Genomic DNA, 12,280 nt, shown 5'->3' with positions numbered 1-12,280 from the left:
GAAATAAGTATATTGTTTGGAAACATGGATAGTAGTATAAAGAAAGAAACATTAGTGATTTAATGTATGTTTAACTATAAAGTATAAAAGTGTATTTAATTTAAAAACTTACAAAATAAATGTTAGGTCCAACAGAATGTTTCTGTTTTAATAAGATAGATAATGATTGGCCATATAGTTATAATAAGCCCAAACCAATATACACTATTATTCATAACCAAACATGTGAATGTATGGGCTGTTGAACTTAATAGTATAGCAAATGGATGGGCCACCGAATAAAAGGGTTATTATTGAAAGTATTAAACGACTGAGTATTAATAACAGTGGCATCAAATGGTAATTATTGAGGAAAACTCTGGATTAAATACAAATTGTACTTCAGTTTTAATAGATTAGATATTTGGATCATGCACGGGAAAATCACCTAGTCACGGATTAAATAACGAGGCGGGATCCGGTTTGGGTGGAGAGTTGCATGTGCTTGGTCACGTGGAAAACGTTGTTTCAACTTTGAAACTTGCTTATAAAAACGCGGTCTCATATAGCTACAAGATATAAGCTTCTTCAATCTTCACCACTCTGCTTATACTTCGTCACCACACCAATGGCTCTAGACTCCAAGGCGATCATTTCCAGGTTCCAAGATTACCTCCGTATCAACACCGTACAACCCAACCCTGACTACACCGCAGCCGCAGACTTCATTATATCCCAAGCTCAGTCCATCTCTCTCCTATACCAATCAATCGAGTTCGTTCAGGGGAAGCCTATTGTTCTCCTGAAATGGACCGGTTCAGACCCTTCGTTACCCGCGATTCTCTTAAACTCTCACGTCGACGTGGTCCCTTTTGAGGCAGAGAAGTGGGATCATCCACCGCTCGGAGCAGATATAGATGGAGAGGGTAGAATATACGCGAGAGGAAGTCAGGACATGAAGAGCGTTGGGATGCAGTATCTAGAAGCCATTCGCAAGCTTGTAGCCTCTGGATATAAGCCGCTTCGTTCGGTCTATGTCTCGTTTGTTCCTGATGAAGAGATCGGCGGCGCTGATGGTGTTGGGAGGTTCGTGGAGTCGGAAATATTCAAGAGCTTGAGCATTGCGGTTGTGCTCGACGAAGGTATAAGCATTTATAGTAACGCTTATTAATATCACTATCCTGATTCGTTTTTTTTTCCAGGTTATTCTGTTTTTGGTTAGTTCAGATTTTATAAAATTTTGCTCAATTATATTGAAATTAGCCGAAGTTGACTTCTGTTAATCTAATCTACTAAAAGGGAAGTACAAAATGTACTTAGCCCTAGTTTTTCCACAAAATTACATTTTTATACCACTACATTTTTTTTTTTTGAAACACTTACCACCACTACATTAAAATTCAGAGTTTTGACTTAAACTGAACCAAAATCGTGTTGAACTTCTATAGTGTACATATGGATCACATTTTCACTTTCAAATAGTTTTTATTATTACTGTTTAAAAATTATAATTATAATTTTAAAATCTACTTTGCTTAGAATTTTAAAAAAACACCCACTATATTTTGTTTATATTCATATATTAAAAACAAATTAATGTTAAAATTACAAAATAAAATAAAAAATTCTGTTATAATTGGACACTAAATAAACTGAACAAAATACATCTATCTCAAAATACAAGAAAATATAACAAAGTTTGAAAACAAAAATTTTAAGGTATAATTATCTATACTATTAAAATAGAAGCAGTCTTAAAAAATCGACTTATACAAGTTGTTTTGGACCCTTTCATTTAACTAACAATTTTTTTGGTCTTACCTAATATTTCTCTAACTAAATATACTACCTTATATTTAGCTGGCATTAGTTTTTATTATTGGACCCATAAAAGAGGATTAATATTTACATGCCTAATTATAAAAATGATGCTTAACATATTATACGTGCCTATTGACGAACCAATAAGTCTAAAACTTAACATATTATTAATTGTACAGTAACATATTTATAACATAGTATAACATTCGTGTTGCTACCATATATTTCCCTAATCGTATTGAATTTAAAGATAATTGTTTAATATATTTGCATACATGCTCGATTTAAAATTATGTGTGCACAACACACTATAATATATGTTTAATATTACAAATATTTACAAAAATGAAATATAGAAAGAAAATCAATGTAATAAAATATTTGTCTACGGCATAAAATTCATGGCCAGGACCTCTATCATTTGTGCATCTCCATCTCAATAGTAAATCGTATAATAATATATTGTTTACTGAAAAAAAAATAAAAAAATATATAATCTGAATATCTACACTATGATACTTCATATTCATATTATTTTATGATATTTGTATCTTTTTATAACAAAAAAAAGTAAACCAACATATGATCCGAACCAGACCGAAAATTTACGGGTCTTAAAATAACCAATAAGTATTTTAGTGGATCATAACCGAATCTATATTTTTTATTTCGGTTCGTATTTTGGATCCAAATAAAATGCACAGACCTAAAGATTTACATAAAAAATATACATGCGAAATTTGAAATAAACTAATTTATAATATATATAATTGTAAAAAATTATATGCTTTAATATTTACAATAATGTACAACAATAAACAAATACTAATTCATATTAAACTGTTTATAGTTTAAGAAAAACCCGAGTTTTGAAAGCGCGGATCAAAATCTAGTTGGTAACTTATTTCCGCGCGGGCACGCGGATCCAAAATCTAGTTTCAGTTAAAAATGTTGAGGGAGTGTTTTCGATAGAAATTTTGTTGAATTCGGTTAGTTTAGTTATTTTTGGTTCAAAATTTTGGTTCGAGATTTTGATTAGAACTGATATAATTTTATTATAATTTTCTTTAAAAATAATATAAAAAAAATCAATGTAACTGACAGTCAAATCGAACCAGGTTTTAAGTACCCAACTGAAACAAACTCATAACCGAATCGAACCAAAAACCAAAACTTTTGGTTCGATTTGAAAAGTTCGGATCAAAATCACAGCCTAGATATACCTGTCTAGTTAAACAAGATAGTGTGCGCATACACCCAAGTATTGTTAGCTACTTAGCTCACTTGTAAAAGTACGATGTGCAAGGTTAGAAGTTATACGCACAAAACTAATGTTGATGTGGTTTTGGATGTGGGGGATTATGACTTATGAAGCTTGGTAACTAAAAAAGTAGACAGTATTCATATAAATGGTATAAGATAATAAGATCTCGTCAATGTAGAAAGGGCTTTAACTTTTTTCCTGTTAGTTAAGAAAAAAACAAAAATGTCTTTGAAAAGAAGAGATGAGCACACAAATATTGTTAACGGCAATGAATGAATCAGGCTTGCCATCTCCAACGGAGAGCTACAGGGTGTTCAATGGAGAGAGGATTCCATGGTCGCTTCAGATTAAAGCTGTAGGACAACCTGGCCATGGATCAAAGCTCTATGATGACTCAGCCTCGGAGAATCTCACTAAAAGCATTGAGAGCATGATGAGATTCAGAGCTTCTCAGTTTGATATGCTCAAAGCTGGTTTGAAGCCTGACGGTGGAGTTGTTTCTGTCAACATGGTCTTCCTCAAAGCTGGCACTCCTTCTCCAGATGTATTATTCTCTCTCTTTTTTTTTACTTTCAGACATGATGACTGAAGTTGTAATGTTGTGTCTGAACCTAACAAAAATTGGGTCCTGTTTTTGGATGAAGGGTTTTGTGATGAATCTGCAACCATCCGAGGCAGAAGCTGGCTTCGACATCCGTATCCCACCCACTGCTGATCTAGTAGCACTAGAAAAACGTTTGGTGGAGGAATGGGCACCTGTTGCTCGGAACATGTCCTATCAGGTGACTTTTTCAATATTATTCTTAGTACTGTCGTGGTCAGTACTTAGACAAAGTTGTGTGTATCTGATGAAAAAGTTCTCTCGGTATGTCAGCTGTGGCGGTTCGACCAGAATCTTTCAGGGAAGCAGTTACTTACCGCAAATGATGATTCAAATCCATGGTGGGGACTCTTACAAAACGCTGTGAATGAAGCTGGAGGGAAGACAAGCGAGCCTGAGATCTTCCCTGCATCAACAGATTCTCGGTATTTCCGGAAAGCAGGCTTGCCTGCGTTTGGGTTCTCTCCTATATCAAACACCCCTAGTTTGCTTCATGATCACAATGAGGTACTGTCACATCCTTCTGTTGGCTTATTATCTGGTTGATCAATGTCTAACGCCCTTCTTTCATCTTGATTTTTGTGCAGTATCTGAGTCGGTCTGAGTATTTGAAGGGCATTGATATGTATGTCTCAATCATCAAGGCGTACACAACATACTCCTCACCCTGAAAGAGAGGGTCCGTGTTTCACCACATAGTTTTCTCTTTGCTTACCCATATGTTATTTAATAAGAATGAAACTCATTGCTACCATGTCAACTTCTCTTGTAATAAAACTTGCATTAGCATGTTATCAGACAAACAGCATTCCGGAAATTGTTTATGATAAGTCCCCACAGTTTCAGATTCTTAGTTACCATCCTGGTCTTGATCAGCATAAGATCTATGCCCTCACAAAATGTCCCAGCGCCACCACCAATAATCAACTATGTTACCTTTGCGCCTATGCCCAATATTCAAGTACTCTGTTGTGTATGCTGGTTCATATAAATCTAAAATAGCTATTTAGATTTTGTACTAAACGAGAAATTCTAAGGTCCTGTTCGTTTGTACATCTGACAGATGCATCCGGATGGTCCATCTAGATGCCTTATCCAGATGCTTCACCTGGGTGTTGTTTGTCTCTGCATTTCGTTTATCCATCCAGATGAATCATTTGAATGCAACTATGTTTGTTTGCTTTTTTCAATTTGCATCTACATCGAGATGAACTTGTTACTAAAGTAATTAAAATAGACTTGTTTTAAAAAATTTGGCGGAAAATTGCATTTTTCCGGTTTTGACGAAGAATTGTGTTTTTCGAGTTTTGACGGGAAATTGTGTTTTCGGTTTTGCCGGAAAATTGCGTTTTTGGCGAAAAATTGTATTTTCTCGGTTTTGGTGAGAAAGTGTGTTTTCCGGTTTTGACGAGAAATTGCGTTTTTCCGGTTTTGGCGGGACATTACGTTTTCCTGGTTTTGGCCACAAATTGCGTTTTCTTGGTTTTCACGAGAAATTGCATTTTTCGGTTTTGACGGGAATTATGTTTTTCCGGTTTTGGCGGGAAATTGGGGTTTTGACGAAAAATTGTGTTTTTCCAGTTTTGACGGGAAATTACATATTCGGTTTAGCGGGATATTGCGTTTTTCCGGTTTTGGTTAGAAAATGCGTTTTCCGGTTTTCACGAGAAATTGTGTCTTCTCAGGTTTTGGCGGGAAATTGCGTTTTCTCACTTTTTGTGGGAAAGTGTGTTTTCCCGGTTTTGGCGAGAAATTGCATTTTCCGGTTTTGGCGGGATATTCCGTTTTCCCGGTTTTGGTCAGAAAATGCGTTTTTCCGGTTTTCACGAGAAATTGTGTTTTCAGTTTTGGTGGGAAATTACGTTTTCCAGTTTTGGCGGGAAATTGTGTTTTCCGGTTTTGACGAAAAATTGTGTTTTTTCGGTTTTGACGGAAAATTGCGTTTTTCGGTTTTGGTGGAAAATTGTGTTTTCCGATTTTGGCGGGAAATTGCGTTTTCTCGGTTTTGGCGTGAAAATGTGTTTTTCGATTTTGGCGAGAAATTGAGTTTTCCAATTTTGGCGGGAAATTGCCTTTTTGCCGATTTTGACGATTGATTTTGGCGGGATATTGCGTTTTTCGACTTTGGCGGGAAATTACGTTTTATGGTTTTGGCGAAATTATGCTTTCCCGATTTTGACGAGAAATTATATTTTCTGATTTTGACGGGAAATTGCATTTTTCGGTTTTGCCGGGAATTTATTTTGTTTTGACGAAAAATTTATCAAATTTTTGGTGAAGATTCACCTTCACCCAGATGCTCCGTGAAGACTCACCCTCATTTAGATGAGAATTTGAGGTAAGTTTTCATAAATGCAGTTGGATGATCCATCTGGATGTAGCATTTTAATGTACAAAACGAACATCAACTTGCATCTTCACCCAGATGGATCACCCAGGTAAGCAAACGAACAGCACCTAAACCTAAACCTTGAATAGAAGCTCAGCCAACACAACTAAATCTGTTTAAGTACGAGGCTAAACCTGCAGGAAGAATGTGCTCAAGGCCCATCAGTGGATCAAGCTAGCATGAGCTTCTAGAAACAGAGTGGATTACATCTAGAAGACTGATAATACACTGCACGTGACAGACAGACCATGTTGCTCATAACGATATTACAAACCAGCGTGGGATAAGTTTAATATTCAATACTCTATGTAATCTATCCAGAAAAGTAGATCAAACAAGTATCAGGGGATGTGAGAATACTCCCATCATAAATCTCTCAAAAAACCCTTGTAAACGTCTTTGATCTTAAGGAATAAGAGAGTACCTTTTTATAAGATCTTTGCTTTTACAACCTGTTCGTAACAAAATATCATAACACAATAAAGAAGTATTAACTTTCTCGGATAACCTCTTCTCAACTTACTTTCATCACATCACACAAAACTGTAGTGAAAATATTCATGATTCTATCAGACCACCAACTTAATCCTAATTAATAAATCAATAATAAGACCACTGGACCGACCTATTGGTCCCTGACCCCTAGAATCCTACAACCATCTGTTGGCAAAGAACCGCTTAGTGTTGTTGTCTCCTACTTTTTTATACCTGCGTTAAGAATTGGTTTTGCTTTCTAACATTGAGTCTACATAACAAACTTTGTCTCTGTGAAGACTGTTTGATAGGTGTCTGGTTCTTGGTCGTCCTTTTCCATTTTTATGTTTATACCTTCAAGTGGAGGAAATGATAAAAGCTGGACCTGCAAAACAACAAAGAAAACCACTTAGTTGTTGTTTCAGTTTTGGTTGAACATTAAAAACTATAATCGAGAAGCTTTTCTTCTATAACCTTGAGAGAGTTATTCTCAGACGTGAGCTCTTCCCGCTGGCGTTTCAGCCTGTTCATTTCTGCTCTGAGACTTGCGTTTTCTGCATTCAACACCTCTGTGTGTTTTGCCAGTTCATCAAATTCCGCCTGCAACATAACAAAAACGTCCATAATTTGCTCACATGGACGTTGATTATCACAGTTCTGAAAAGGTGGTGGTGGTTTAGTAACCTGTTTCCGCAACCTGGATCTTTCAGCAGCCTCCCTATTGGTTTGCTTCCGTCTCTGTCGCTTAACTTCTCTCTCGTCCTGATATACTTTCCTATGCATTCCAGGGATAGGGGCTGCTGATGTAGGAGCACCTGCAGCTGTCTTTGGCATAACTGGCATGTTCTGGCTAACCGGTGGAAGAGGTGTACTACTACCAGCACTTCCATTTCTTGGACCATTAGCAGAACCACCACTCTCTGATGATGCTTCAGGTGAATTTGCAGCTTTCACGGTGTTAGTCACATAATAGAAAATGAAGTGGAAAAAAAAATAGGAAAAGGATCATAGAGACCAACCATCCTTACTGTCTTGTTCTGATCCTGAGTCCTACAAGGATTACAAAAGCAAATCATTTATCATAATTATTTACAAGAACACTTCACCCTTTATAGGCAGAGCGAACTTACATTCTGATAGTTTGCATCACTTCCTTCACTCAAACCATCAGAAGCACTCTCCTCACTGTAACAAAAAAAAACAAAATTTCCTACAAATGTCAGAGCAGTAAAATAGTGTAAGGTACTATCAAATGAAGCAAGAATAAGTGCAGAGACAACCAAACATGCTACACATACAGTCAAGGAATATACACATGCCTTTTAGAGTAAGCTTCATTAGCTGATGTTTCTGAGTTTTCTCCAGTCCCATTGTTCTTTCCTGTTTTCATGTTCAATATTCTTTCTGATCTTCTGATAGGCAATTTTTCTTTCACAGCAGATCGTTTAGAATCACCTTCAGTGCCGCCGCCACTAGAATGGCCCTGCGTATAAGCATGTCCCTCAGTTATAAGCCAACAAAAAAAAGGAAGCAAGTACTATTAGAGGAGAAATGAGAACTCACGGAAGCTTTGGTCATTCCATTCTTTGGAGAAGGCATAGCGTAAGGGCTATATGGATAAGAACCCTGAGAAGTTAGAGAGATGATCAACAGACACGTTTTCAAGTACATGTCCATAGCAACCAGATATCTAGAGTATGGCTAGTACCGGAGGCATTGAAGGATGGGGGTACATGCCACCTGGTAGATACATTTTAACATATGGATGAGGAGGAGTTCCATAAGGAGGCATCATCATATGCTGCAAAAGATTCACATTCAGCAATCAATCAACGGTATGATGATAAAGAGCTGAACCAATTCCCCCAAGCATATGCATATACCAAATATCAAACTAAACCTCCAATAAGTCTAACAAAGAACAGTCAACTAGTCATTTGAAACTTTTCCCAGCACTCTAAACACTAACTAATACACAATGAAAAGTGATGATTGTAAGCAAGTTTACCTGAGGCCCCCACATATAAGGGTGAGGTTGAGGACTTGATGCCACAAAACCATGAGGCGGCATAGGAGAATATGCCTGTCAGAGGAGCAAAAAAAAAGAAACACTTAACAATCATATATAATAAGAAAACAGAACCACAGGTTCATAGAGGGATGAATCTGTCTTAAACCTGAAAACCAGACCAATCTGGAGTAGCCATGCCTGCACTCACAGCAGAAGTAGGTTCCTACAAACACAGAATATTCCAAACGAAACCTATGTCTTCCTTCTTCTCTTAAATCCGGAAGTAGAGAAGGGGGAAAGAAAAACGCAAAACCTGTGAAGAGGGAGGAGCAGCAGAAGAAGAAGGCTGTTTAGGTTCCTTCTCAGTACTAGACTTCTCCATCTCACTGCTAGTAATTACCACACTCACAAGTTTCGAAAACAACCAGTGAGAGCTACCTGCAAGATTAACACTCAGCTAGTTCACTACGAGGTCTAACTTAATGCATAAACCCTACCACAGCCAAGAATCCAGCAAATAATCGTTGACCAATACAGTTCCTAAGCACTACAATCTACAGACCATATTCCTAAAGGTTTCTAGCCTCTTTCTCTAATGGATTCAGACAACATTCAGAACACAACCGCAGAATCTAATACGAGGATTGAAACTTGAATTGGAATGAATATACCTAACGACCGGGTAGTGTCTGAATAAAAAACTCTGAGCACAGTCAAAAGACGCTGTATAAAGAGCTATGACCTTTAAGTTTCGCAGAGAATTAAAAAGTAAAATTTGGCTTTGATTGTTTGCGTTATTTTGACGGAGAAGCCCTTCTTTTTAAAACTTGTTCATGAATTTTACCCAACTGGAAAAAAAGTAAATTCTCTTTTCTTTTTTTCTTTTTCTGATCGAAAAAGTAGGTCCACTAACCCAAAATTGTATGCATATGAAAAAGTTTGAAATTCAAAATGTATATCAATTGTTATGTACAGGAATCATATTGGTAAAAACAATAATCGACTAATTGGTGTATCAACTTAGGAAATAGATATACTAATTAGGGGTAGGTGTTTGGGTACCCATTTGAGGTTGGTTCGGATCCATTTGGATTTCGGGTTTTCGGGGTCAAAAATTTTAGTCTTATTCGGATATTTTTAAAATTTAATTCGGTTTCGTTCGATCTTTACAGGTTCGGTTCAAATTCGGACAATCTATTTAAATTATTTTTAAAAATTTTAAAATCCAGAATATACTTAAACTTCTCGAAATATATAAACAAAATAATATATTACATATAATTTTGAATAACATATGTCAAGAAATCTAAATTTAACATATAAATTAGTTTGGTTTGAATATTTGGATAGAAAAACAATAGGTGTTTTAAGTATATTCTAGCTAGATATTTTTTAACTATTTTTGGTGCTTTAAGTACACTATAGTTATTTTAGACATTTAGTTTTGATTATTTATATGTATTTTTCAAGTATTTTGAACAACTTAAAAGTATCTTATATATTTTGGATATTTTTAATATATATTTGATCTAAAAATAATTAATATATTTAGATATATAAATCTATCTCGGATACATTCGGATATTCGAAATATTTCAATTTTTTAAATAATAAAATTTTGAACTCATTTGAATATGTAGTTAATTTCTATTCGGATTTGGAACTATCTTTTTGGTTTGAGTTCAGTTCGGTTCTTTGGATTCAGATTTTTTGACAAACCTAATACTAATGTTAACTTTTAGGAAATATATACAAAACCGACAAAATTAGATACCCAAACTAAATATCGTTAAGCTTTTTAATACCCAAACTTTTCCATTACCCACTTTAATATTCAAACTAATTATTTTGCTCATTTTAATACCCAGACTTTTAAAAGTGTGCCTATTTTAATACCCAAGCTTTATTTATTTTAATTAAAATACTAATAAGTTTCAAACGAAATTTTAAAATTATAAAATCTAAGAAAAAATAAAATAAATTCTAATTTTATTGTAGGATTTAGGAGAGAAGGCAAGTAATATATGGAGAAAATTGAAAATTTTTGAAAATTTAATTTTGTAAGAAAAATAAAATTTATTTTATTTCAGAAAACAAACTAAATTAAATATTTAAAAATTTAAAATATTTATTACAAATATTTAAGATTATACACAATTTATTTACTTTTGTTTATCAAACAAAAAACAAAATTAGAATTTTCTGAGATTTTGTTTTTGAAATTTTAGAGATTTTTCTAATTTCTATTTGCAAATAATTAGTATTTTTATAAAAATATATAAAGTTTGGGTATTAAAATAGATAAAGTTTTAATAGTTTGTGTATTAAAATGTGAAAAATAATTAATTGGAGTATTAAACTGGGTAGAGAAAAATTTAGATATTAAAAAACTTAACAAAATTTAGTTGAGGTTTTTATGGAATTTTCCCTTAATTTTTTATATATAAGATCAGATTTTTTTTTTTTTTTTTGTCATCTATATATAAGATCAGATTAAACTACATGTTTAAACATTTCCAACATTCAGTGTGGATTTAAGGCCCATTATGAACTATACGGGCTTACACCTGGTTTCTTTTTTCTCTTTGGGCCCAGTTTTTCTCTTAATTTCATCATATGCCCAATGTTTTTTTCCAATATCGCATTAAAAGTGGCGTGGGGCGAATAAGAAGCGGATTGTTTTGAAAATCGGTGAGCCCTAGAATTCGAGAGAGAGAGAGAGAGAGTGGAGTGCGAGAGCGTAGCAGTAAAAGTGTTGCCGTTGGTAACTAACTCTCGTCGATATCTCTCTTGCTCTTGGATTCGACTCTGTTTCGAGGTATGATTCCTCCGAAACCCTATCCCCCCCCCCAAGTTTTGAATTTTCATGGTTGACTGTTGCTAGTTTGAGATTTTTCGATCACGGGTCTTGCTTCTTCTTCCGTAATCTCTTCTGGGTTTGCCAAATTTTACTCAAAAAAAATCAGGAAAGATAGAAAGTTCTTCTCTTTTTACGCTTTAGATGTTTGTATTTGTTGTGTCATGTCTTTTGATTGCATCAAGTTTGGAGCTTTGAGCTATATATCTCAGTTAAGAGTTAGTTCGGCTATTTCTTGAAGATGTTTCTGTGCATAATTAGTCATATTCATATCTGTTCTGTCTTGTAAACCTTTGTCTGATTGACTGATAAATAGTAGATTATGCTCAAGGCATTAAGTTTGAGGATGTGGAATGTATTTTTTTTATAGTTGTTCTTGCTTCCTGGATCCTTGTGTTGTTGCTTCATAATCTTAGTTTCAGTTTTTTTTTTTATTAGGGGTGTTGTTGGCTAATCTTGTCTGCTCTTGAAAATCAATGTAGAAGCTACTGCTTCAGGGTGCGGGTCTTACCACGAGATGAATTCATATCCATCACGAAATCATATGCAACAACCTGCTACAACAAGCACAACCAAGGAGACAAGCTTGCCTACTTCTAATCCTCATTGGTTTCCATTCTTACTTCCCTGTTCCAAGGACCACAGGCTTTGATCTTTCTCAAGTCCCTCAAGCAGAACCTGCTGAAGCTACCATGGTACCTCAAGTTCATTTGTTTCCTCCTCCTACATTAGACTCTAGGCACGATATGGAGCAGAAGTCCACGAAGCTGTCTCCTTCGTTGGAAGCCAAAACCACAAAAGTAAGAAACGCTCTGCACCCAAAACCCTAAAGAAGACCACTGAGCGTACCCGAAATAAAGCGAGAGAAAAAGAATCCTGACATC

General features: G+C 35.2%; 2 protein-coding genes across 2 annotated transcripts; one reads left to right on the top strand and one right to left on the bottom strand.

Annotated features, from left to right (window-relative positions):
- The first annotated feature begins 576 nt into the window (after window positions 1-576).
- Window positions 577-4,524, top strand: LOC108846190 (uncharacterized). The gene is made up of 5 exons (XM_018619415.2): window positions 577-1,121; window positions 3,346-3,608; window positions 3,709-3,846; window positions 3,939-4,172; window positions 4,253-4,524. Exons 1-5 carry the CDS (start codon window positions 608-610, stop codon window positions 4,334-4,336), a joined length of 1,233 nt encoding a protein of 410 aa, XP_018474917.1. The 5' UTR covers window positions 577-607; the 3' UTR covers window positions 4,337-4,524.
- Window positions 4,525-6,539: 2,015 nt separating this feature from the next.
- LOC108845363 (bZIP transcription factor 16-like) lies at window positions 6,540-9,521 on the bottom strand. The gene is made up of 12 exons (XM_057006385.1): window positions 9,513-9,521; window positions 8,853-8,996; window positions 8,706-8,762; window positions 8,537-8,611; window positions 8,237-8,329; window positions 8,092-8,154; window positions 7,848-8,011; window positions 7,659-7,713; window positions 7,548-7,578; window positions 7,213-7,457; window positions 7,003-7,128; window positions 6,540-6,913 (listed from the first exon to the last, which is right to left on the bottom strand). Exons 1-12 carry the CDS (start codon window positions 9,519-9,521, stop codon window positions 6,800-6,802), a joined length of 1,176 nt encoding a protein of 391 aa, XP_056862365.1. The 3' UTR covers window positions 6,540-6,799.
- Window positions 9,522-12,280: the final 2,759 nt, after the last annotated feature.

The sequence above is a fragment of the Raphanus sativus genome, chromosome 3 (genome assembly GCF_000801105.2).
Source record: "Raphanus sativus cultivar WK10039 chromosome 3, ASM80110v3, whole genome shotgun sequence".
Classification (NCBI taxonomy): domain Eukaryota; kingdom Viridiplantae; phylum Streptophyta; class Magnoliopsida; order Brassicales; family Brassicaceae; genus Raphanus; species Raphanus sativus.
Note: the sequence above shows the minus strand (reverse complement) of the source record. Positions and strands in the feature narration are given on the sequence as shown.

What these genes read in the sequence shown, in the direction of transcription:
- LOC108845363 (XM_057006385.1), bottom strand. An exon ending in CCCATCCTTCAATGCCTCCG is followed by an intron (nt 8,155 to 8,236) that starts GTACTAGCCATA and finishes CTAACTTCTCAG; the next exon opens with GGTTCTTATCCATATAGCCC. An exon ending in GATCCAGGTTGCGGAAACAG is followed by an intron (nt 7,129 to 7,212) that starts GTTACTAAACCA and finishes GTTATGTTGCAG; the next exon opens with GCGGAATTTGATGAACTGGC.
- LOC108846190 (XM_018619415.2), top strand. Translation starts at nt 608, where the DNA reads ATGGCTCTAGACTCCAAGGCGATCATTTCCAGGTTCCAAGATTACCTC. An exon ending in TGCGGTTGTGCTCGACGAAG is followed by an intron (nt 1,122 to 3,345) that starts GTATAAGCATTT and finishes TGAATGAATCAG; the next exon opens with GCTTGCCATCTCCAACGGAG. An exon ending in CTGGCACTCCTTCTCCAGAT is followed by an intron (nt 3,609 to 3,708) that starts GTATTATTCTCT and finishes TTTTGGATGAAG; the next exon opens with GGTTTTGTGATGAATCTGCA.